The following is a 22,922-nucleotide window of genomic DNA, read 5'->3' as shown; positions in this document are numbered from 1 at the left end:
ACACGCAGTGTATACAAATTATGTAATTATTTTAGAAATAAAAATATTAAATGCTCCAAATTTCCATATTTGAGATCAAGGGTTATCGAAATGAAGAAATACGTTGTAGTTCACTTGCAATTAATGATAATTTTAGTCATCTTTTCGCTGGTGACGAATTTGTTTAAAAAATAAAGAATACATTTTTGCGAACAAATAAACTTTTATCGCTGAAATTACGTTCCTCGAGGAAACAAATGTAAATTCTTACAATTAGTAGCAATAAAGCACGGTTTTTCATATTTTTCGTAGTTTCGTATCATGATTTGTAGGTCGGAAAAAAATAAGTTTGATTAGTTAATAAAGTAAAAGCAGTAAAACTATGGTTTGTTATGTAAGAATAAAAAAACATATTATTTACCTGTACGAGATCCATACGTGAATCTAAGGAAAATTGTTTTCCTGACATGAGTATTCCTCGAATTCGGCGTCGCATAGCTGTAAATACAAAGCGAATGAATCTTAATAAACGTAAACACGGTTTTCGTTTCAATCTATAATTTTTTAAATATTAATTATTTTGTCACATAAAAATCTGTATATCTTCTTGAAGGTATTACAAAAATTTTAATATGAATAACTTGAAACATATCGAGCTTCTGACCCAATAATTTCGGAAGAATAAATTGTAATATTAAACATATTATAGAAATAGTATTTAGTTATCTAGTCACATTACTCTTTTCTCTTCAATATTTCTGTTATTCTTTGAACACATCTTGTAATTAAGTTATTTAAAATTAAAATAAAATAGATGTTTCCTAGTATTCGTTATATCTGAAGCCGAATTCTCGACTATTACTTACTTACTACTTTACATATTTTTCAATTTAAAAACGCCTAATATACAGGGTATTTCACCTAACTTGACCACCTTAAATATATCGCTTATTTTGTATGATAGAAAAAAATGTCAAGGGGAGAAAGTATTCTGTTCGAAGGCGCCAATACGGTGATGGATCGAATTTTTTTTTCAAGGTCATTTTTTTTCGAGATTTCAAGGTCATCGTATTTTTTTTAAATGGGACCACATATTTTCGCTACAACAGTCTTATAGCTTATAAAAAGACGAATCCAACGATGTGCGATATGTTGACCTTCACGTGACCTTTAGCGAAGGATTTATGAAATGTTTGTCAGTAACTTCAGTACGCGTTCGGAGACGGTAAATGAAGGAATTTCAATTTCATTGAAACAGTCTTAAATTAAATGTTTATTTTAGAAGGTGTTCAAAATGTGCACCATGAACCTGGATACATTTTTGGAGGCGGTAAATAAATTCTTGCTGAACATTTTTCAGTTGTTCTACAGTAATTGATCTACATACATGTAGAATCCTTTGTCGCATGTTTTCTGCTGTTGTGGGAATATCATTGTAAACTGTATTTTTTAGGTGCCCCCACAGAAAGAAATCAAGTGGCGTAAGATCCGGCGATCGAGCTGGCCAACAAATTCGTGCACCACGTCCTATCCAACGATGGGGAAAAATTCTGTTTAATACATTGCGTGCGACGAGTGCATTATGAGCTGGACAGCCGTCATGTTGATACCACATCCTTGACCGATATTGTAATGGAACTTCTTCTAGCAATATGAATAATTCATTTGTTAAAAAATCTTCATACTTTCGACCATTTAATGTTCCTTCGATAAAGAATGGGCCAATAACTCGGTGGTTGATTATACCGCACCACACATTCACACTCCATGGACGCTGATTCTGAATTTGCCTCAGCCAATGTGGGTTTTCCGCAGACCAATAGTGCATATTGTGCTTATTTATTTGCCCGTTATTCGTGAATGTGGCCTCATCGGTAAATAATACATAATCAAAAAAATTTTGGTTATGGTTCTGCACTTGATTCAATGCCCAGTTGTAGAAGACACGTCGTTTTTCAAAATCACTATCATCAAGTGCTTGATGCAACGAAACATGATATGGATGGAACTGGTTGCGATTCAAAATTCGCCACACGCTTATACGAGACATGGCAGACTCGGACGCAATCTGTGAGCAGCTGATATGCGGGTTTGCTTGTACTGCAGCTAAAACTGCGATTTCAGCTTCTTCGTTAGTTTTAATTTTAGTACGATTACGTTTACGTAAAACGACACTGCCTGATTCAGTAAATAATTTTACTATGCGGTCAAAATGTCGTCTGGAAGGAACGCGACGATCAGGATGTCTTTCTTCATACAACCGTTGTGCATACGTTGAGTTCCTTCCTGCTTCTCCGTAGATTAAAATCATTTCCACTTTTTCTGCTGTAGTGTACATGATGGAGAATCTTATTACACTGCTATCGATACCGCAACTTGTTGTGTATGTCGCGGCTTTTTGACAACGCGCTATTGACCCGCTTCGGTCATTCCCCTCTTACAATAATAATGCTTGTAAACATACTTCAACCGTTGAAAGGAGAATATGAATATCTATTTATAAGCACCAGAGACAATTACACGGTACACTGTTTCAATGAAATTGAAATTCCTTCATTTACCGTCTCCGAACGCGTACCAAAGTTACTGACAAACATTTCATAATTCCTTCGCTAAAGGTCACGTGAAGGTCAACATATCGCACATCGTTGGATTCGTCTTTTTATAAGCTATAAGACTGTTGTAGCGAAAATATGTGGTCCCATTTAAAAAAAATACGATGACCTTGAAATCTCGAAAAAAATGACCTTGAAAAAAAAATTCGATCCATCACCGTATTGGCGCCTTCGAACAGAATACTTTCTCCCCTTGACATTTTTTTCTATCATACAAAATAAGCGATATATTTAAGGTGGTCAAGTTAGGTGAAATACCCATTATACAGAAAATTGCATAGCGATATGAGAGTATTCATCGATTGAGGCAGATAGTTACGTAAGTATAGTATAAATATAGTTATGCTTTAAAAGCTGTTTACGATTGTAACCAATTCAGTTTTACTTACGTTATACAAATACTTTAAAATAGAACGGAATAATAAAATATTTTACTGGATTAACTAATTGTGGGCCAATTTTCCAGTTTCTTTATTATCTTTTTACCTGGGCTGTCTCTTGCTTCGAGTCGTAATTTTCCAAAAGCTTTCGTGCAGTCTTCGAACACATCCGCCGTGTCATATATGGCAGCGAAGCTGCCGTTCACGATTTTTGGTGACATCGGTGAATTGGCCAGCAACAAACTCGAACCAAAGTTTTCGTTCTTCTCTCGAGTATCTGGGAATCGGAACGTTTATTCAAGTATCAATTCCTAGCAACGTCGTTGTTAAGAAAACGATGCAATTAAACGAGCTAACGTAAATCAAGAAACACAAATCACAGTCAATTGGAAACTCGTCTTACCTGAGCTTTCTGTGCTCCAAGTATTATAGACAGTGCATTTTTACAGAACAAACAAAAAGAGAAACGAAACAATGCGATTAGAAAGTAAATTGTTTATTATAATTTGTACAGATTGTTTAGTGTAGGTTGGAAACTTAAATTGATCGGGGAACTGCAATAAAAATTAAACAATATTTTATATATTATTTATGTGAAGAAGCGTGTTCTATCGTGTGAACTTGTTCATAAATTACTTAGTTACATTCATTTGATCCAGGAACTTTAATGTTTAGTATCGTGTGCGTTGTCAAATCTAATATATCTGATTCTGTATTATTAACACAACACGAGAAATTTCATATTCTGATATTAAGGAACTAGAAATATACAGGGTGTTCGGCCACCTTTGGGAAAAATTTTAATGGGAGACTCTAGGGTCCAAAATGAGACGAAAATCAAGAATACCAATTTGTTGATTGAGGCTTCTTTAAGAAGTTATTAACGTTTAAAGTTCCGCATGTAGAACAGCTACGTGCGCGTGATAGTGGTTCTCACTCAGCATGAGAGACTCTACTCACTGGCGTATCGACAGCCTTACAGTTTTCTGAGTGAGAGCCACTATCACGCGTATGCAGCTGTTTTCAAGTTGCCGTTCTACGGGCGGAACTTTAAACTTTAATAACTTTTTAACGAAGCCACAATCAACAAATTGCTGTTCTTGATTTTCGTCTTATTTTGGCCTCTAGAATCTTTCATTAAAATTTTTTCCAGGGATGACCGAACTCCCTGTATATTCGTTCAAGAAACAATTGAATTTTTGTCAAAAGTAGCATAAGTGCATAAAAGTACATTTTTCATATATGCTCACTTTTGATTGGTATTTTAACAAGTACCCAACTGTTTTGAGCTATACCTCAAATATGAAACATTAGTTACGTCTGTGTCTTTTACCGTTGATTTGTATTTTTACATACTTTGTTTCAATAAATTTCCAATTCATACAACGTATGTGTACAGTTTGTTGAATAAATTCTGAATTTTCAAAATATGTATATTCACTTTTGACTCTCACTGTATATCTTTAGTAACGTTGAAAAATCGTGTGAAGCTTAAGTGGTCGAAAGTGTTTACTTTAATTTTTCACTGCGCTTCTGCAGCTCGCCTTAGTCTATTTACAACAAAAATAAAGTGCAAACGTTTGCAAAGATTTTTAATCTGGCATAAGTTGATATTACATTTAAACAACTCTGCAGTCTGTTATTTTTAAAACTTTGTTTTGGAAATACGCAATTAATATTGACGCCCATCGAACGTATGCTAAGGACATGGCCAAGAAATTTATATTATCGTATTTGTTGTAACATATGCCATGTTGTTTACATTAAAATATTAATTCACGGAACACGTGTAATTGAAAATGCTATTTACCAGTAGAGTTACTATCAGAAGATACGTATAGAGAGAGTTAAGTACAAGAAAAAGACAACAGAAGACTTATTTCATCGATTCAGACTCTAATTAAATATTCTTAATAAGAAAAGTACATGTAAGATTTTTTTTTAACGTATCTGAAGACTGTGTGATCGATTTTAAATTGGATTTATAAAATTATTTATAAATCCAATTTCATGGTTTTCCTAGCGTTAAGCGTTTGTATATTTGTGTACATTTATTGTTTAAAAGTCAGGAAGTTGCTTTTGATAAAGTTTTATTTCAATATCATTCCTCCCATGAGTAAATATTGAAAATAAACGGTATAAAGTCTAATTTGATCTAAGAAAATGAAACAAAACGATACCTTTAATAACAGAAATATATTAAAGACTCGATCGTATCAGCTGGGATCAATTGATCTACATTTCGATTCTGTGTTACCTGCGAGTGGAACTCTTGCTCGTACTGGTGAACTCGATGTATCACCTAGTATCTCGTTCGCTGTATTTCGTATCTCGGCCCAGTCTCTTAAAATATCCTCGTTGGTCGTGCTATAAGCATAACGAAAGTTAGAGACTTTACTATATTGTAATATCTTGTTTCGCGTCATTTTTTGCATAGGTGAAAAATGTTTTTAATAAAGATATATTTAATAATCTCTATCTACGTTGAACGAGAATTAGAATCGTAGCTGCAATTGTTATGCTGTTTAATTTTACAATTAGAGAGTCTTTGTAGAAAATAATGCAAGGGCCAAGAATCTAATTTTTCAACAGGAAAAAAAAACATTGAGAAATAAATTAATAATAAAATTTATGTTTCTATATTTCACTACGACTGCAATAATCTAAACATAATATGGGAAAAATTGTAATGGGAGATTGTAGAGGCCAAAATTAAAAAGTTATTAACAAAATTATTGTTAAAAATTATTAATAAAATTTGTCCACATACACGAATTTTTTTATAGGAGGATTTCGGGGATATGTCTGTTCACCAAAAGTGATTGAAATTGACGCCAGCAACAAAAACTTGAAATTTTTTAATTTCGACGAAAAATTTCTGCACTTACTGAATTTTTTTCTCGAAAGTGCGTAAGATTTCGGGGGTATGTTTATTTACCAAAAATGATTGTAATTAACTCTCACAACCGAAAATAATTTTTCCAGAGCGATTAGAAATTTTTTTTTCGTCGAAAAATTTAGGCACCTACCCGACATTTTTCTCGAAAATGGCTAGGATTTCGGGGGTATATGTATTCACTAATAATGAATGTAATTGACCTCAACAAGCAAAAATCATTTCTTCAGAATGATTTGAAATTTTTCAATTTCATTTTTTAATAACTTTTTAACAAAGCCTCAGTCAAGAAATTGCTATCCTTGATTTTCGTCTTATTTTGGCCTCTAGAATCTTTCATTAAAATTTTTCCCATGGGTGGCCGAATACTCTGTATAATTTCGTAATAAAATAATTGGATCTGTAGAAAAGCCTGTATATTCCATATCTTAATTTTCAGATGAACTGAAAGTACCATAAGTGCCAAGCCTGATTATTGGTAAAGTACTTAAGAATATTAAAATATAGAAAATATATAAAACATGCAGTATATTTCTTTAATATGATCTCATTTTTTATTAACCTATTTTCTTCGTTGTATAATTTCATTTTTTATATCTCGAATAACGCATTGGATGTTGTATTATTTTCTGCAAAAACTTGAATTATTTATTACTATTTACAAAGAGCTATGGTATTTAAATGGTCTATTATCGCATTCCCATTGATGCACAGAATATTAAAAAAAAAATTTTTTAATTTTAATTCTTAAATTGTTTTCTACGAACACTGTTGAATCGTTGATTAACTTACTTGGTCGAAGTGACGGTGAACCGAATCACGTATTTTCCGTGCAAAGCAGCCGGTACACAGTGTACTCGGCCCCTCGTGTTCATTTTCTTCAACAAACGCTCCGTCAGAGTGTTCTCGCCACGAAGACGGAACACAACGAGTCCTAAGTGCCTCGGCGCTGGAATTTCGAAGCGTGCATCGGCTAAAACTAGCGCTTCGAATTTTTGTGCCAACCTGACGCCCTGTGAAATTCGATCGTAATTGTCGTTGAACGATTTAACATTTAAACCGTTCTGTCATTTGAACGGCGCGATCTATAGATACGAAAGCAGCAAGTTTCCATAGGTTTCAAACCGTTCGTAATCATTTTATTCAATGGATTAATTTTAGCCAATCAATTTGTGATGTCAATTTTTCAATTATATTTAGACAACACTTAGTCCCATGTGAATTAGAACTCTCGTTTTCTTCTTGATCGCATTGTTCAAGTGCAAGAACGGCTTTAGTTATACGAGAGAGAGTAGTCTTTTTATTTTGTTTTTAGTGTTTAATTAAAATCAAAGACCGTTCCTTGGTATGTTTAAACACCTCAATTTTAGGCACGTAAAAACGTATATTTTTTTACGTTTCGTTAGTGTTGCCATTTTTAGGAATATTATTATGAAATATAGTGACAGAAAATAATCGCTGGTACAAAAGGAACCCAAAAATACGAAGATAAAAAAAGAAAATGTAAATAAACTTAATAATATACAGGGCCTAACAGATATACGTTTCATCCGTTATAAGGATGGTAAAGGAATTTAAACTTGTTACACCCTGTATATAGAAAGGGCAAGAGAACTTATACTAACAAGTATATAAATTTTTTTTTCAAATATCACACAGCCCCATACAAAAGCCTTAAAGATATTAACGAAAAAAAAGAAAATAAACTAAATTATATGTAAGGCAACTACGGGGGGCACGGTAATTACTTGTACAAGCGGCAATATATGTAGTTCATCAATGTGAGACAGTAAGTCGAAAGTAAGTAATTGACTTTGGAAATTTCTAATTAAGTACGATTTGAGGAGCCATTACTTTTAAAGCGATCTTTGGTATACAATATTTATTATAATTATGGATGAATAATTCTGAAACTGTGCATACATATTTGGCCATGTTTAGAGATTTTTGTACTACTGTCCTTATTATTAAAAAAATCGCATGTTACCTGATGTATGGTATTTTAAATGTCTGCCACGATTAGTGTCATTGTATTCACACGAAATAAAAAATTATAAAATGATTGTATCGCTATTGTCTACACTAAAACGAAGAAAAGAAAAATTTGTTAAAATGGCGGTCGTATAAAGTAGACACTTAGAGAATCGTTAACTTTTTCGAGTGATAACTAAAAAACTATTGTAGATATTACTATAATTTTGGTTCACACGATTGTTACATATCATTCATGCATGGGGCTGAAACGTTTGGTGACTTGGGCGTTGGCTCGAGCATCTAGCGTGCAACCCTTTGAACGGGGTTGACTCATGCCGTATGCGCACACCCGGCCCAATTTTCATTGCCTTTTATGGTAATGCCCCGCCTTAGTACTGAGCATTTTCAACTATATAAGGGCCGCGGTTTCTTACTCGGGGAGCTCAGTTTTACCTAAACTCTTGGCACGACGTTACTGTGACACTCAGGGCAAGATCGGACTATAATCCCCTTCAAGCAACTATCTACGACTATCTACCTTAGCGGTTTATCAGTGAGTGTCCAGTAATCGAGTGCGAGCTCCCGCGAACGCGCCGCGTAAAAGCCGATAACAAATCTTTCGCCTTCGAGGCAATTTAGCAATTGTACAACTTCTTGTAAATCCATAGCTGTACTTGAGCATCGTCAAAAATATATATTCAAGTTATTATTCCTTACGTGTGTTATTCACTCAAAGCAACCCTGAACCATATTAACCGTAAGGCTAGGGGTATCTCACGAACCCGGTACACCTTTACCGCTCGAGGTGTACCATCACGACAGAGAGCAAGATCCTAAAACATCCTAAAAACCTACGTGGCTCCCAGGGTATAGAGCCCCTGGTTCGTCCGTGAAACCATTCATTTTCCCTATAAATCTAACCCCGTGGCTCCCAGGGTATAGAGCCCCTGGTTCGTCCGGACCTCTTTTCTTTTCCTAACCATACCCAAAACCACCGGTCGAGTACTGCCCCTCGACCGAATCCAGGATCTCGCGCTCCCGCTCGTAACACGATAAAGAAACATCTACTTAATATGTGTTTAAAATTTTGAGAAATTCAGCCATTCAAAATAATAGCCTATTATTACATGAAAATTGTACTGTGTTACCTTGAAAAATGACTGAATACTCGAAACAAATTTTAAAATATATTTTTTGCAATTGTATAATAATTGTTTACTTTAAAAATCGCCTAAAATTATTATTACTCGTTATTTCCACTTGTGTTAGTGTTTTTAATATTGATTATGGTATTACCGCTTTTTTGTTGATTTTATCGTCTTATAGCAACATGAATCATTACAAAGACCCAGCGCAAGAAGAAGTAGAAATAGCAAATATTGGTCAGACAAGTTATATTCAATCGTGTACGTATCTGATAAATTTTCAACGTCAATTATCTAGAAAATGAAAACTAGCATAAAGACACTTTATTCTATATTTTCGATACATGTAGTTTTTGGTAGTGCTTTACATAACTATGTTTCATTTAATCTGTATTATAAGTACTACACATTGAATTTACGTAACTTTGAATAATTTGATTTCATATTTTTTTTTATGCTTAATTGCTCCTCTATGTATCGTCGTAATATTAAAAAAAGTATTTTGTTTCTATGATTATATTTTATTTACACTTTTTATATGTATATATTATTTAAAATTTACTTATTTTCTGTGACTATATTTCGTAATTATGATCTTAAGAAAGACCAATTGGTGGGCAAAACGTCGAGTAAATATACTTTTTCACGTGTTTGGAGTAACGTTGTTTGTATACATATATCACTTTAAGTTTAGTTATATGTGTTGTCTATTACGGAAGTGGTGTAAGTTCAATTAAAAGAAATTATGTTTCTGCATGTACTGTTTAAAAAACGTATTCCTTCTTTCTATGAAGAAGATTCAGTATCAGTAATTTTAATTGCTAAACAAAATGAAAGAAATAGTCATTAATAGTCACAAAAATGGTGTACGTCCACGAACATGAATAATCTTATTTTGTTTTAGATTTATTGTCATACGTACCATTTGAAGATCACGATTATTTTAAAAAATGAACAAAAGATAATATACAACCAGAAATAAAAGAATAAGTTAATGAGACACATGTCCATACTTTTCAAACTCGAACAGTATACAATTTTTAATTCAATTCACATGCGATATTTTTTATACGTCAAAACAAGCATAAATATACTTTCATAATGTGAACAGCTCATAGACGCTAGCAACCAAATTTGTTAATGTAATCCTTGCGCAATATCGTTTTAAAAATAAAACAATGCTGCTGGTAATGAACATTTAATAATACCAAATGTGTGATCGTACCATTTATTATTATTAAGCATAACTTGTACTCGAAGATAATAAATTCACGATCTATACTTTGAGTTGTCCATGTAGAAATACAACTAATTGTAAGTATCAGAAATTGTCAGGAATGTAATTTCATCTATTAAAGCATCTACGATTCCTTAAAATGTTTTGATAAACTGTCTCATGACATATCACAATAAATCATAAATTTCTTCCTTTCATCTAGAATTTATGTTCGATAAGCGATAAATGGTCTAATGTATCTCTGTTCCTACAAGCAAGTTCCTTAAAAAAATAATAATCGAATCGAGTAGTGTTGTTTGTCTAAGCGTATTTAAGCTTAAAGAAATGGCTGAAGACTATCAACTTTGTCGTTTTATAATGCATGTATGATCTTTTAATAGTAACTAATGAAATTGTAGAATCGAACAAACGCATCGTATTTATACGCGTAATATTAAAAGTCTTTGTTGCAAGTGTGTAGGTGGTTTTAGATACAGTTTTTACTACGAGGAAAGTATGATGTAATAGAAACCTCGCGAATATGCTTCTGAAGGCCAGTGATTCCGTAATTTCTAATGACGAACCACAGTTTCAAAGCTCTGAATCTCTTTGACAATGGGATTTGCCAGTGCTAAAATATAAAATATTTGAAACGATATTATTTCAGTATAAGCTTGATAAAATGTCTCGAAATCACTGAATATTTACCATATAATCGATAGCAAGACCTGCAAATAAATAACACATGAATTCAAGACGTTGATTTTAGTAGGTACTACTTGAAAGAATTCGGTTCTCCGTCACCTGAATTTTCATGCTTCAAATACAACGGGTCCACGTTGAAAGTTCTGTGAAGAGCTTGGCTGCTTTTCACCCTGAAAGAATCACAGAAATTACTGCTTATTAGTTTTTCTACAAGGTTACTATACCGTACTGATCCGTCGTTCTCTCTACGAATCAAACGTTTTCGCGCAATCTTATTTTACACGGTCGATTTCATTTCAAGATATTTAAATCAATTTAAGATCTCAGTTCGCGCGTACGATTCGATTTTAACGTTTCAATAAAATATAAACGGACGGTAATGAAATGCAAATGATATATAAAGTTTTGCAACCATTTTAAACCAGATAAGGTTTAAATTTATTTTAATCTGTAAATGATTTATACCCAAGAAATACTCTATTGGATATATTCGTTCCTGGCGTTATCGTCTTTAAAATACTCTCAAACATCGTGTCGAAAGATTTTGAATTATGTCAGGTCGCTCGACGGAAATTACAGGAAGAATGAAAAAACCGATTCTGCGCCCGCAGTCCGACCTATAAATCGCGAGAAAGACAGTTAAAGATGATAACGTCCCGCGCTTACGAAATTATCGAGTTTGCAACGATTTGCGAATTTCCTTCACGCATTCTTCCGCGTCTATTAGCTATTAACACATTGTCGACCGCTAATACTTCACTGAAACTTTCCGTGAAATCGGCGATTTTAGTTACGTACAGTTATTTTAAAAAATGTGGAATTAAACTGGGATTATTTTTTTAAATTAAAGGAGTATTCTAGCGTGAAGAATTTTTTGCTACTAAACTATAACTCCTTTTGCAGTCAAATGTACAAGATTTATTCAAATGTACATGTTTTAGTGACATTTAAACATTTTGTAGTCATAGTCAAACATAGCCAAATAAATCAAGATTTATTTATACAGAGTGTTCGGCCACTTCTGGGAAAAATTTTAATGGGAGATACAAGAGGCCAAAATAGGACGAAAATAATTGTAATTGACCCCCTAAACCAAAAATGAGTTTTTTAGAACGATTTAAAATTTTTTTTTCGCCGAAAAGTTTCAGCATCCCCTTTGTCGATTTTTCTTAAACATTCGTTTTTTATTTTTACTAAATTTGTTTGACGACCTACGGAAATTTTGTTTACTACTTTTTTGTAGATATCCATGAGCTCTACTCCCATACTAAATTTCATTGAGATATGTTCACTATTGTAGAAGTTATGGACGTTTGAAGATTGGGCCATTTTTATGTGGTTTTTCTCACTTCACCGTATCAAGGAACAACTTTTCGAATATTCTTGGAGTTTCTACATATTTTTCACTAAAATACACGTTTTTTACCTTTTGAAACATTAAAATCCTCTAATCCGTTCAGAAGTTATGATTTTTTAAACATACGCATGAAATTTCAGGGTAACTTTTCTGGCCACATATATTTTCAGTAAAGAATTTTTTTCTCGAAAGTGTGTAGGATTTCGGAGGTATGTGTATCCACCAAAAATGATTGTAATTGACCTCTGCAACAGAAAATAATTTTTGCAGAATGATTTGAAATTATTTAATTTAATTTGTTAATAACTCTTTAATGAAACCTCAATCAACAAATTGATATTCTTAATTTCCGTCTCATTTTGGCCTCAAAAATCTCCCATTAAAATTTTTTCCCAGAGGTGGCCGAACACCCTGTATATGTTTTAGTGACATTTAAAAATTTTATAGTCATAGTCAAATATAGTCCTTTTTTAAAAAAGTCGTCTCACAGCGTCCGATTCCGGCCATTCTATTTGATTGGAATGAAAAAACGTGAAAGATTTTTAATTTTTATGAGGTTGGCTATAGCTAGTAGCAAGCCAAAAGAAAAAAACCGATAATTAAAAAAATGGCAACACTTTGAAGTTCGATTATCGATTTTTAAGTTTTGTATTCCTATAATAATGCCGTTGACCATCACATTCTTTAAACAGCTATAACTTCGTTAATTTTAGGAGTAAGGTTTTGCAGATACATGTTTCAAATTATATTCTTTGAGAAAATATAAAAGGAAAGAAATCGATTTTTTCAAAGGGTCATACTAGAATACCCCCCTTAATATTTATACATATACCTAAATGAAATATTTTATTTTAGATACAGGTAACTGCAATAAAATTGATAATGTTCGAAAGCAAAAAGATACCGTTACTTGGAAAACAATAAAGAAATGATGCCTGTGATCGAGAACGAGAAATCTCGTTTCTGGTCGTCAACGTATATTTTATGAAAACGAGAATTCTCGTTATCGGTCCTCAATGTGTTAACCGGAGCGAGTTTCATATTCTTCCTTGTGCTACTCACCACATTGCGTTGCAATCGAAGTGCACCATCAGCCATTTACTGGGATTAAACGCAATCGAATCGGCATATTCTATTCCTTGAAGCCAGCCTCGGAATTCGGGGCACACGAATGCACTGCCTGCATAGGCTGCATCCACGTGCAACCAGAGTCCATTTTCCATGCCTATCAATCGGGGGAAACGTTTGCAGTTTAAAATAAAATTAGTTATTTAACTTGTAAGTGATTATTGTAGTGTTCGCTATTTTTCTTTCATACATGTTTATACATATGATGTATATTTCAAAATAATAAAATAATAGTGAGAAACTAAATTAATATTTTGTTAATTTTCAATGCTCTGTTTGATTTCTAATTTGGTTAACCATTACATCCTGTTCACTTTTTATTTAACATACATTTTTAATTCTCGTTGTCAACTATAATATCTGTACACGGAGTTAAGAACACATAGTGATTTTAACATGATTTAATTTCTTAAGGAAATTTTTGATTTCGAGAATATTTTATATGGCGACAGGACATAATCTACTTGACGATATAAAAAATAATCATAATTCATGACTGATATTTCGTTATTTTATGATTTGCAATTGTATTGTTTTAAATAAAAATAAATATTCCAACTGGTCCATGATATTATTAAAAAATGTAATTATGAATAAATATTCCCAATTTTAGTGACTATTTACATGCAGTTATTATATACTATTTATTATTTACTATTTAATTCAATTGTTACTGAATGATTGTTATTAACATTTCAATAGAGAGTTTCTAACTATTTCTAAAAATACTTAACCTTCGTTACATTTATAAAAAATGAAAAGGGCAATGTTTTATTGTAAGGACAGACACAAAAAAATTTCATGTTTCATTTTACTCACAAACTGATCTAATTTAATTATAATTACAATTAGACCCAATTTTACTAGCTGCTTTCATGTAACCATGTTTAAAATAATTAAACGTATACGTATATATCAATATCTTCGACAAGGTTTACATCAATGATAGTGTAAAAATGACATAGTAATACTATCATTATATTTATTATTACTATTATATGACCGTTATTTACATTTCAGTAGAAAATTTTTAAATACTCCTGAAAGATACACCTAAAAAGTGTGTTTTATAATAACAAGCAAAGAATATGTTGCATTTTACTTACACACTTGGCCAACTTCTTTCAGATTGTCGAACGCACACGCACCAGTTGTACCCAACGTAGCGCAAACCTCCATAAACAAATGAAACGTTACACATTAAAAGAGTTTAATATTTTATGTGTTGCATTGATACATAGTCCCAGGAAAGGAAATATTATATGCACAAAATCTATTGTCCTGCAAGTTTCTTTTACCAGTGATATTGCACAGGACGTTCTTTTTATTTAATTTGGTTTAATTTAGTAGAATTTAAAGCAATATTTTTAATGTACCATTGAAATTTAAAAACAATCGCTATGAAAACTTTTTTTGATTTTCCAATAAAGTATTATTTTAATGGAAATGAGGTACCTGTATTTTATTTTTATAATAAATTATTTATTATAAAAGTATTATTTTATAATAAAGCAAAATTTTAAATGTAACATTGACATTTCAAAACAATCGCTATGAAAACTTCTTTGATTTTCCAATAAAGTATTATTTTAATGGAAATGAGGTATCTGTATTTTATTATTATTATTTAACTGTTCTGCAAAGTTTTTAACACGTCTTTTAAAATTCGTTTGAGCTTCGATACCATCCCCATTTTTCCCCAAATCTCTGTAATCGTTGATGTTCGTATTTATATAATATAAAATACTCCCCAAACCGATGGATTTCGTTTTCTCCTACCAAGTTGTAAATGTTGTTTTCGTCGGTCTATGAAAAACGAACGGTACTAATTTATAGGATGACCTGATCATTCCGTTATTAATAGCAGAATTTATAGCAAATTATAAATCTCTTAAGATGTCCTAGTAAAACTGTAGCAGTGTCACGATGGAAATTATTTATTTTTGATGATAATGAGTTTCTATCTTCCGGATTTTCTGTCTTGTAAAATAAGGGATGCTAGACACTGCCACTGGGGACCAATTAGCGAAAAGACAATCCGCCTTGCAACGTCATGTTCGCCCTCTTTTCTACCGCATCTACTAACAACATTGGTAGGGTTAATTGGAAGGTTGAACTTTTTTAATGCGGTATCACTATCCCCTATAATGACTTTAATTGGAGACAAAAGACATATGTATCTTCTTACCAGGTACTTTTTAATTTGATGCATTAGTAGTGGTATTGTTCAGAGTTACATATCATTTGTTCTCTACCTAATCTTTCTCAGTAGTCAGTGTAAAACGTGTTCTGTGTTCTTATTTCGATTTTCGAATAACTAAAAATAGTTATCAGAAAATATTAACAAATTCCTAAACTGTGTGTTTTATTTGTTTCCTTTTTATTATTATTATGTAATGGTATTAAATTTGTATATAGTTATATGTCATTTGTCCTTTGCTAATCTTTTTTTTATAGTTTACAAAATTTTTTAATATTTTTTTATAGTTATTTTTAGTTATTTGAGTCATGAAATATGTTACTTCAGTCACTATGTTGGGCAAATCAACTGGTTAAATGATATCGTTAAGACTTTTAGATGTCGATAGTGTGTACAAGTTATATAAGGTGTCTATGTGAAAAATCAAATCGAAAATGTAAAAAAAAATTTTTTCATACGTGGTTTCGTTTTCGAGAAAAACGATTTTGAATATTCATAGGGTAGACGTGCAACACAGTACGATTTTCACATCAGTATAATCAATGGAATTTAATTACTTTGAACATGAAGCGTTATATGAGAAAATTGTATTCTACACTTTCGATTTATTTTTGTTTATATAAAATCACCCTCTTTCCAGTTGATTACTGGTACATTTTGTATCAATATGTTTAAGAGATATTTATTAATAAATTAAAAAAACGTTTTTTCGAATATGGTGGTTAACATTAGTAACCACTTGCCACAATAATTTAACCCACAAGTTTGTATTAGTTTGCAAGAATATTATACTTATACTTGGATGGTCAACCATGCTAACCATTGTTTGTTTTTGAAATATAGTTTGTTTCTTATTATACGCGTGTCTAAAAATGTGCTCCATAAAAATTCAATATAAGTAAGCACACTAAACAAACATTATATTTAGATCCTGTTTATAGAGTTTGAAATTAAATAAAAATTTATAATAGTAAATTCTGTATATCAATACTCACAAAGAAGGGAAGCAGACCCTCAGTTCTATCGTGCATTATTGCCTCGAGTAACGCCTCGCCTCTCATACTCAGATCGTCGTCAGATTCGATATACTTCATTCGTACCAAACCTATGAGACCAGCCTTTTCTACGCTGGAATGAGCCTGTAGCACACACAAACGCATATACACATGCACTCATAAAATCGATCAAATTTTCGTCGTGAAGTACAGGGAAGCAATTGCAAAATGGATATGACATATTATAAAACGAGAAAAAGTGCTTGAATCGTAGATATGAATTTGAAAGAGTTACTTGGAATTAATGCTTCGCGACAGATTCGTAGTTGGTGTTTGTAAAGTGGCATTAAAATTTAAAAGAGGCTCCGTTTCCGAGAAAAACGATTTTAAAAATTCATAGGGTAGACGTACAACAGAGTACGATTTTCACATCAGTATAATCAGTGGAATTTAGTAACTTTGAACATGAAGCGTTATATGAAAAAATTGATTCTCTTTCCAGTTGATTACTGGTACATTTTGTATCAATATGTTTAAGAGATATTTATTAATGAATTAAAAAACGTTTTTTGGAATATAGTGATTAACATTAACAACCCCACAAGTTTGTATTGGTTTAATACTGGTTGTAAGTTATAAAGTTGTATTGCTTATTTTAAACGTGGCGTGTTTCAGCGAAATATTTATGAAGAAAGGTTCGAAAATAATAGCGTGTCGGGACAGAGAATGATTCGAAGTAGAGATACGTACTTGGTCGGAGCAGTAGGCGACAAGACGCGAATTAATCTCAGCTGGTAAACGGTCCGGCTCGTTTTGTTGCACGTCTCTAATGGCTCGGGTTCTTGCTGCGAGTAAGCAAACGAGGGTGGCTTCCGACGCGGTTGTTTGTATCACGCCACCGCCTCCAGATCCTCCTGGACGATGCAGGAATTCCTCTGGCAGACCGATCATTTTGCCCAGCCAGTTCATTACGATGGTCTCTAGTTCCGTGCACACAGGACTCGAAGCCTTTTAAAATGCACGCACAAAACTTAAACGTTTTACAGTGGAACGTATCGATGCTCGAGCAGACGGAACCAATTACGGACGATTTTAATTGTATTTTAAATGCGTTATAATGTATTGAATTTCATTTTAACTCTTTAGAAAGAAACTTTCCTTCGGTATTTTTGCATTAGTGAAATAATTAATGTTTGAGTCAAGCAATGAATAAGTAAATGTGTAGAATGTTATAGTATATTGTGGGCGAAATTTATTTTAATTGCATTTTAAATGTACTGTAATGTATTTAATTTTATGTTATTTTTCCAAAAAGATGCTGTTTCTTGAATATTTTTATGTTAATGAAATAATTAGTGTTTGAGTCCAACAATAAGTGAGTGAATGTATAGAATGCTATAGTAGGCTCTGTCTCAGCCGGTACCTATGGTACAACATCTTCCTCTACATAAATAAATGGTTAATCCGGAAATTGTATATCAAATATCATTGATAGCTGGTAAATAAAATAAAAAATATATATTTATTATTGACATTTAAATTTTGTCATTTAAACAAGCGAATATATATTGACAAATAGATATTATTATTCAAATTTGGACATAAGAAGATTAAAATATTTATTAAATATATTTTAGTATACGTTTTCTGTTAAAGAGAGTTTAAAATTCGCGGTCTTGGCGTCATGTTTCTATTGGTCACGTGCCCGCTTTAGTGGACAGAACCAATCACATGTTTCTTCTTTTAAATACTCGTGAAACTGTGTTTATTTGGAATCAATTCATCGCCTTAACATTTTCCCTCAGCACATTTTTATACAATTTTTATATTAATTTATGTTATTATTTATACCGAGTGAAGAACAATGTTAATTTAATTCCCTAACCTTTATTAACTACAAATGTACACCTTTAACAATTACTAATTTTAAAAATGAAAAGTAGAAACTTTCTTAGAAAATAAGTTGAAAACTATGTTGTCCTCGTATGTACTTATTTGTACTGCATTGAAAGTATCAAATATTATTATTTGTAAATATAAAAGTTTTCGACTATTAAACTCGCCATCTTTAGATGTATAATACAATATCAATTATATCTACTATAATGCATAGCAAAAATATTTTAACGATATAAATATAAAATTATATGTAGTGTGAAATTGACTTTAATTTGAAACATTTTTTATACTATATTATACATACGAAGATGATTAGTTTCGCTGTTGATAATATTTATATTTACGAATAATAATATTTATTATACACATTTACTTAGATAAATCTCTATTGGAATTCAAACAAATAGTACAAAAATAACTATTTAAAAAGAATTATTTAGTTAAATTCTTTACACTTTCAATATTTTTCTATTATTCTCAATTAGAATTAACTTTGAAGAATGTTTTTTTTTTTATTAAAGTTTAAATGTATCAATTGAAGTTTGAACGAGTCTGCTGTGGTACATGTCCTAATTGTAATTCAGAAACAAGTTTTTAATTTTTTTGTATATTTACAAGTATATAATATATTCTTGGGGAGGCATTGTAATATACTGAATAACAATTTATGAATAAAATTAATATTACTATTAATATTATATTAACATTATCATCCGCAGTAGTGATTTTAAATTTTCTTAGGAAACGATTCAAGACATTCCCTTTTCAAGAGCTTTGACAACAGAAATTCATATTAACAGCAGCAGACAAAACGTCCAATGTGAATGGCATAACTTTCGAACTCAATACGAAGTTTCTACAGAGGATCGCGATGTATCTATACGCGAGTTCTGCATTGAATTTTCACCATAGAATATAATAGTAATTATAAACTCTTTCCGAATAATTTGTCTAATTCACTATTCTAATCTTTCAATACGATTTATTGGAAAGTGTTTCAAGCAGTTCACCATCATTCGAATAAGATAAATCTTAATAACAATATTGCAAGTCTACAACAACAGGAACATAACTCAAAATTTTCCAAGCATCAAATTGGGTATGGATTTTTGATTTTTAATTTTCCACTTCAAAAATTTTAGAAACGGGATCTCAGAATATTTCTAACAATTAATATTTTTCAAGTTCTGTCATTCTTATTGCAAAAAATCTATGAATTTCAAAATAATCACAGGGATGTAATAATTTTTCAAATCAGTAATGGAGAATTTTAATTAATAAAATTATTTTTAAAAAATGACGAGTAATTGCCAGTTTTAAACAAGATGTTTTTATTTATACTTTAAGCCATATGCTTTAAATTATCAATTGTTAAAGTACCAGTGTTGAATCGATGAGAAAGATATTAATATCTTATTTTATATTACTTAAAGTCTGATTTGAAAATAACCATAGTATTGATGAATTCTTATTTTTTTTCAAAAATTATCAATGGCAATCTAAGAAGATTTGCAACTAATATATTTGTTATATTGGCAAGCATACTCTTTGGTAGAATTAGTTTAAGTCTGCACATATGTGATAGGCAATATTGTTCTTACTCAAATAAATCTATAACAATTGGTAACCATAATACTGTTGAATTTTGATTTAACAATTACTTTTTTCCTAAAAAATTATCAAGGGCAATCTAAGAAGATTTGCAATTAACTTATTTGTTATATTGACAAGTAATTACCAGTTTTAAACAAGGTGTTTTTATTTACATTTTAAGTCATGTGTTTTAAATTATCAATTGTTAAAGTGCTAGTGTTAAATCGATGAAAAAGATATTAATATCTTATTTTATATTATTTAAAGATAACCATAATATTGCTGAATTTTTCTTTTTTTCTCAAGAATTATCAATGGCAATCTAAGAAGATTTGCAACTAATATATTTGTTATATTGGCAAGCATACTCTTTGGTAGAATTAGTTTAAGTCTGCGCATATGTGATAGGCAATATTGTTCTTACCCAAGTGAATCCAAGACAATTGATCGCGTCGGCCAACATATCGCCCAGCAGGCTGGGTGGTGAATTCAAGGCGGGAAAATAAGCGTGCATATGTGGACTCTGCCAATGCGTCACTCCTGGCATGATGCACTTTTCGATGTCTACAAATATGTCCTCCCAAGGTTCGCCGTCCACCGGTGCCGACGATGGTAGGACATTTCTCAAGTAACCTGGAGAAACCGCCGGATAAACGCGTCGAGTTCGAATATTTCCCAGATAGTCGGCGATGTAATCCACCATTTCCTTTCCTGCAGATACAAAATCGTTTCACGAGTTATAGTTGTGGTAAAAATTAACTGAACATTTGTAATAAGTAAAAAAATCAATTTAATTTATCGATAATAATCATCGTAAATTCAAAATTTATTTAATGTAGAATTCAACAAAGTATCGGTTTGTCGATTATGTAAGAAAATCGATTGTAACATATAATATGTTAATATTTTTTTTTTAATTTCATCGCGATAGCTAAAATCGTACACGGTCAAAATTAAGCGAATAAATATTTATAAAACGAATACTTATTAATACTTGGTATTGTAACCTTTTGCTTGTATTATTGCTTTTAAGTATCGTGGCACATTTTCTACAAGTTTTTAGGACAATTTGTACAAATTTTAGTTGTAATTCGGATAAAACTCCACAAATTTTAATAAAATTCATTAAAAAAGGAAATATATGATTCAATGAAAAGAAATTCAAACTAAATATTCATGATGGCTTCAATTACTTACTGATTATCAACAGATGTTAGACAACTATTTATTGCCGTTTAAGACATTATTAGAAGATAACAAGAACATTATTCAGCAAAATAATACTCCCAGTCATGAATTATTCTCAATAAAAATATAGTTTCAAGAGTTGTTTCTATAGCCATAGAATTCTAATTTGAATGCTATCAAAAACATATAGAGTATTATTGTGAGAAAAGTTTATCATTAGAATTTAGAAAAACGAATAGACCTTGCTTGGACAGATATTCCAAATAAAACTTTAAATAAATAAATCGATAGTGATTTAAATACTAAATGAAAAATAATTAAAATAAACATTGAGTTTATATTTTCCATAATCTGAGGTACAATTTTAAAAGAAAATTATATTTTCTTCAAATTTCTGAAGAGGAATATTTTTGTTTGTTATTTCGAAATTTTTGTTTCGTATCACAATACGAAAATAAACGGTTTTTTCCACTTTTGTTTCAATATCATGAAAAATAATATGTTGAAATTTATAATTATTCACAACAGTATATATGTTTCCAAGTCGATAAAAGTAAAAATATGGCATGTGTTATAAAATAATTATGATTAAATTTTCGTTGCTTCTACTATAAAATAATTATTAAAAGGAATAGTGGTTACGTTTGAATAAAGACGTAATACAAAAACGTGCAAACGGTTTCTTCGACTTAATTAAAATTCTTTGCAGCACTGTATTCACTAGAAAATATAATCAATAGTGTTGTATTCCTAGACAAAACAGAGTACGGGACGATGTATATTACGAATCAATAGAAACGAAAGCTGAACGTCGACGTTTTCCGGTCGAGAACAATTATTTATCTTCGACGGAAAACCTTAAACCGATTATCTCCGGTGCTCCGTATTCTGGGGATTTAGCCTCTAATATACCAGGAAAACACTTCTGACGATGCTGTGGCGGTCTCGGGACAAAGTTTTTGTCTTTCTCCCAATTCGTTCGTCGATGTATATCGCGTCTAACAATGGAACAATGGAATTCGACTAGTGTATTATTTAAACGTTTCCGTGAATCATGGGTCAAGTACGGTCTCCTGTAAATCCACGACTTCTTAACCGTTCGGGGTACAGAGCCGACAGAGCGATAGATTTTTACAGACGAAATTGGATTCAAGGAAAAGAAAAGTCGCGTTGAAATCGTTCCTCTAGGATTCCGAGATTTAGATTGTATAGACGGAATCTAACGGTGACCGTATTGGAAACAGTATCGAATCCATAAACTTCCCATAGACTTACTCCCGTTCGGTGATCCCCCTTTATTGGCACCATTTTAACGGCTAGGAACGTATCTGATGGCGTATTCTAAGCTCCTTCTTTTATGCATGCGTATTTGCCCGTGTGCAAGATTACAAGGTTTACAGACATTTACAAGACCGATATCCGTGGTAATGGGGGACACTGCATCAAGATAACAATACATTATCGAGCAACGCCTATTTATTTAAATGCACAGTACCACGTGAAACACCACACTCACGCCTCTAGGAAGTTGTGACCTATCGATTCTATAGCAAGACAGGAATCTACAGTGAGTGTAAAAAGTATTCGTACATTAGTCAATTTGAACAAAAACTTTGCAGAACTTTGTTTATTAGAAAAGTATGTTAACAAAA

The 22,922-nt window shown here is 31.7% G+C and overlaps 1 protein-coding gene across 4 annotated transcripts in view; it reads right to left on the bottom strand.

Annotated features, from left to right (window-relative positions):
• LOC122400372 (histidine decarboxylase) overlaps positions 1-22,922 on the bottom strand; it is a 39,896-nt gene that overhangs the window by 2,938 nt on the left and 14,036 nt on the right. For 3 of the 4 annotated variants that reach the window (XM_043401807.1, XM_043401806.1, XM_043401808.1), the window contains exons 3-15: positions 20,507-20,793; positions 17,341-17,598; positions 16,591-16,734; positions 14,502-14,568; positions 13,330-13,492; positions 11,010-11,080; positions 10,914-10,933; positions 10,738-10,836; positions 6,663-6,883; positions 5,232-5,341; positions 3,378-3,386; positions 3,081-3,251; positions 401-477 (exon numbers count right to left, since the gene is read on the bottom strand). In XM_043401807.1, the coding sequence (XP_043257742.1) occupies positions 401-477; positions 3,081-3,251; positions 3,378-3,386; positions 5,232-5,341; positions 6,663-6,883; positions 10,738-10,836; positions 10,914-10,933; positions 11,010-11,080; positions 13,330-13,492; positions 14,502-14,568; positions 16,591-16,734; positions 17,341-17,598; positions 20,507-20,793 (1,697 nt within the window). The remainder of the gene's footprint in view (positions 1-400; positions 478-3,080; positions 3,252-3,377; positions 3,387-5,231; positions 5,342-6,662; positions 6,884-10,737; positions 10,837-10,913; positions 10,934-11,009; positions 11,081-13,329; positions 13,493-14,501; positions 14,569-16,590; positions 16,735-17,340; positions 17,599-20,506; positions 20,794-22,922) is intronic. The other variant, XM_043401809.1, reaches the window with a different exon arrangement.

Source organism: Colletes gigas, unplaced genomic scaffold (genome assembly GCF_013123115.1).
Source record: "Colletes gigas isolate AHSC1104 unplaced genomic scaffold, ASM1312311v1 Colletes_gigas_Sc00017, whole genome shotgun sequence".
Classification (NCBI taxonomy): Eukaryota; Metazoa; Arthropoda; class Insecta; order Hymenoptera; family Colletidae; genus Colletes; species Colletes gigas.
Note: the sequence above shows the minus strand (reverse complement) of the source record. Positions and strands in the feature narration are given on the sequence as shown.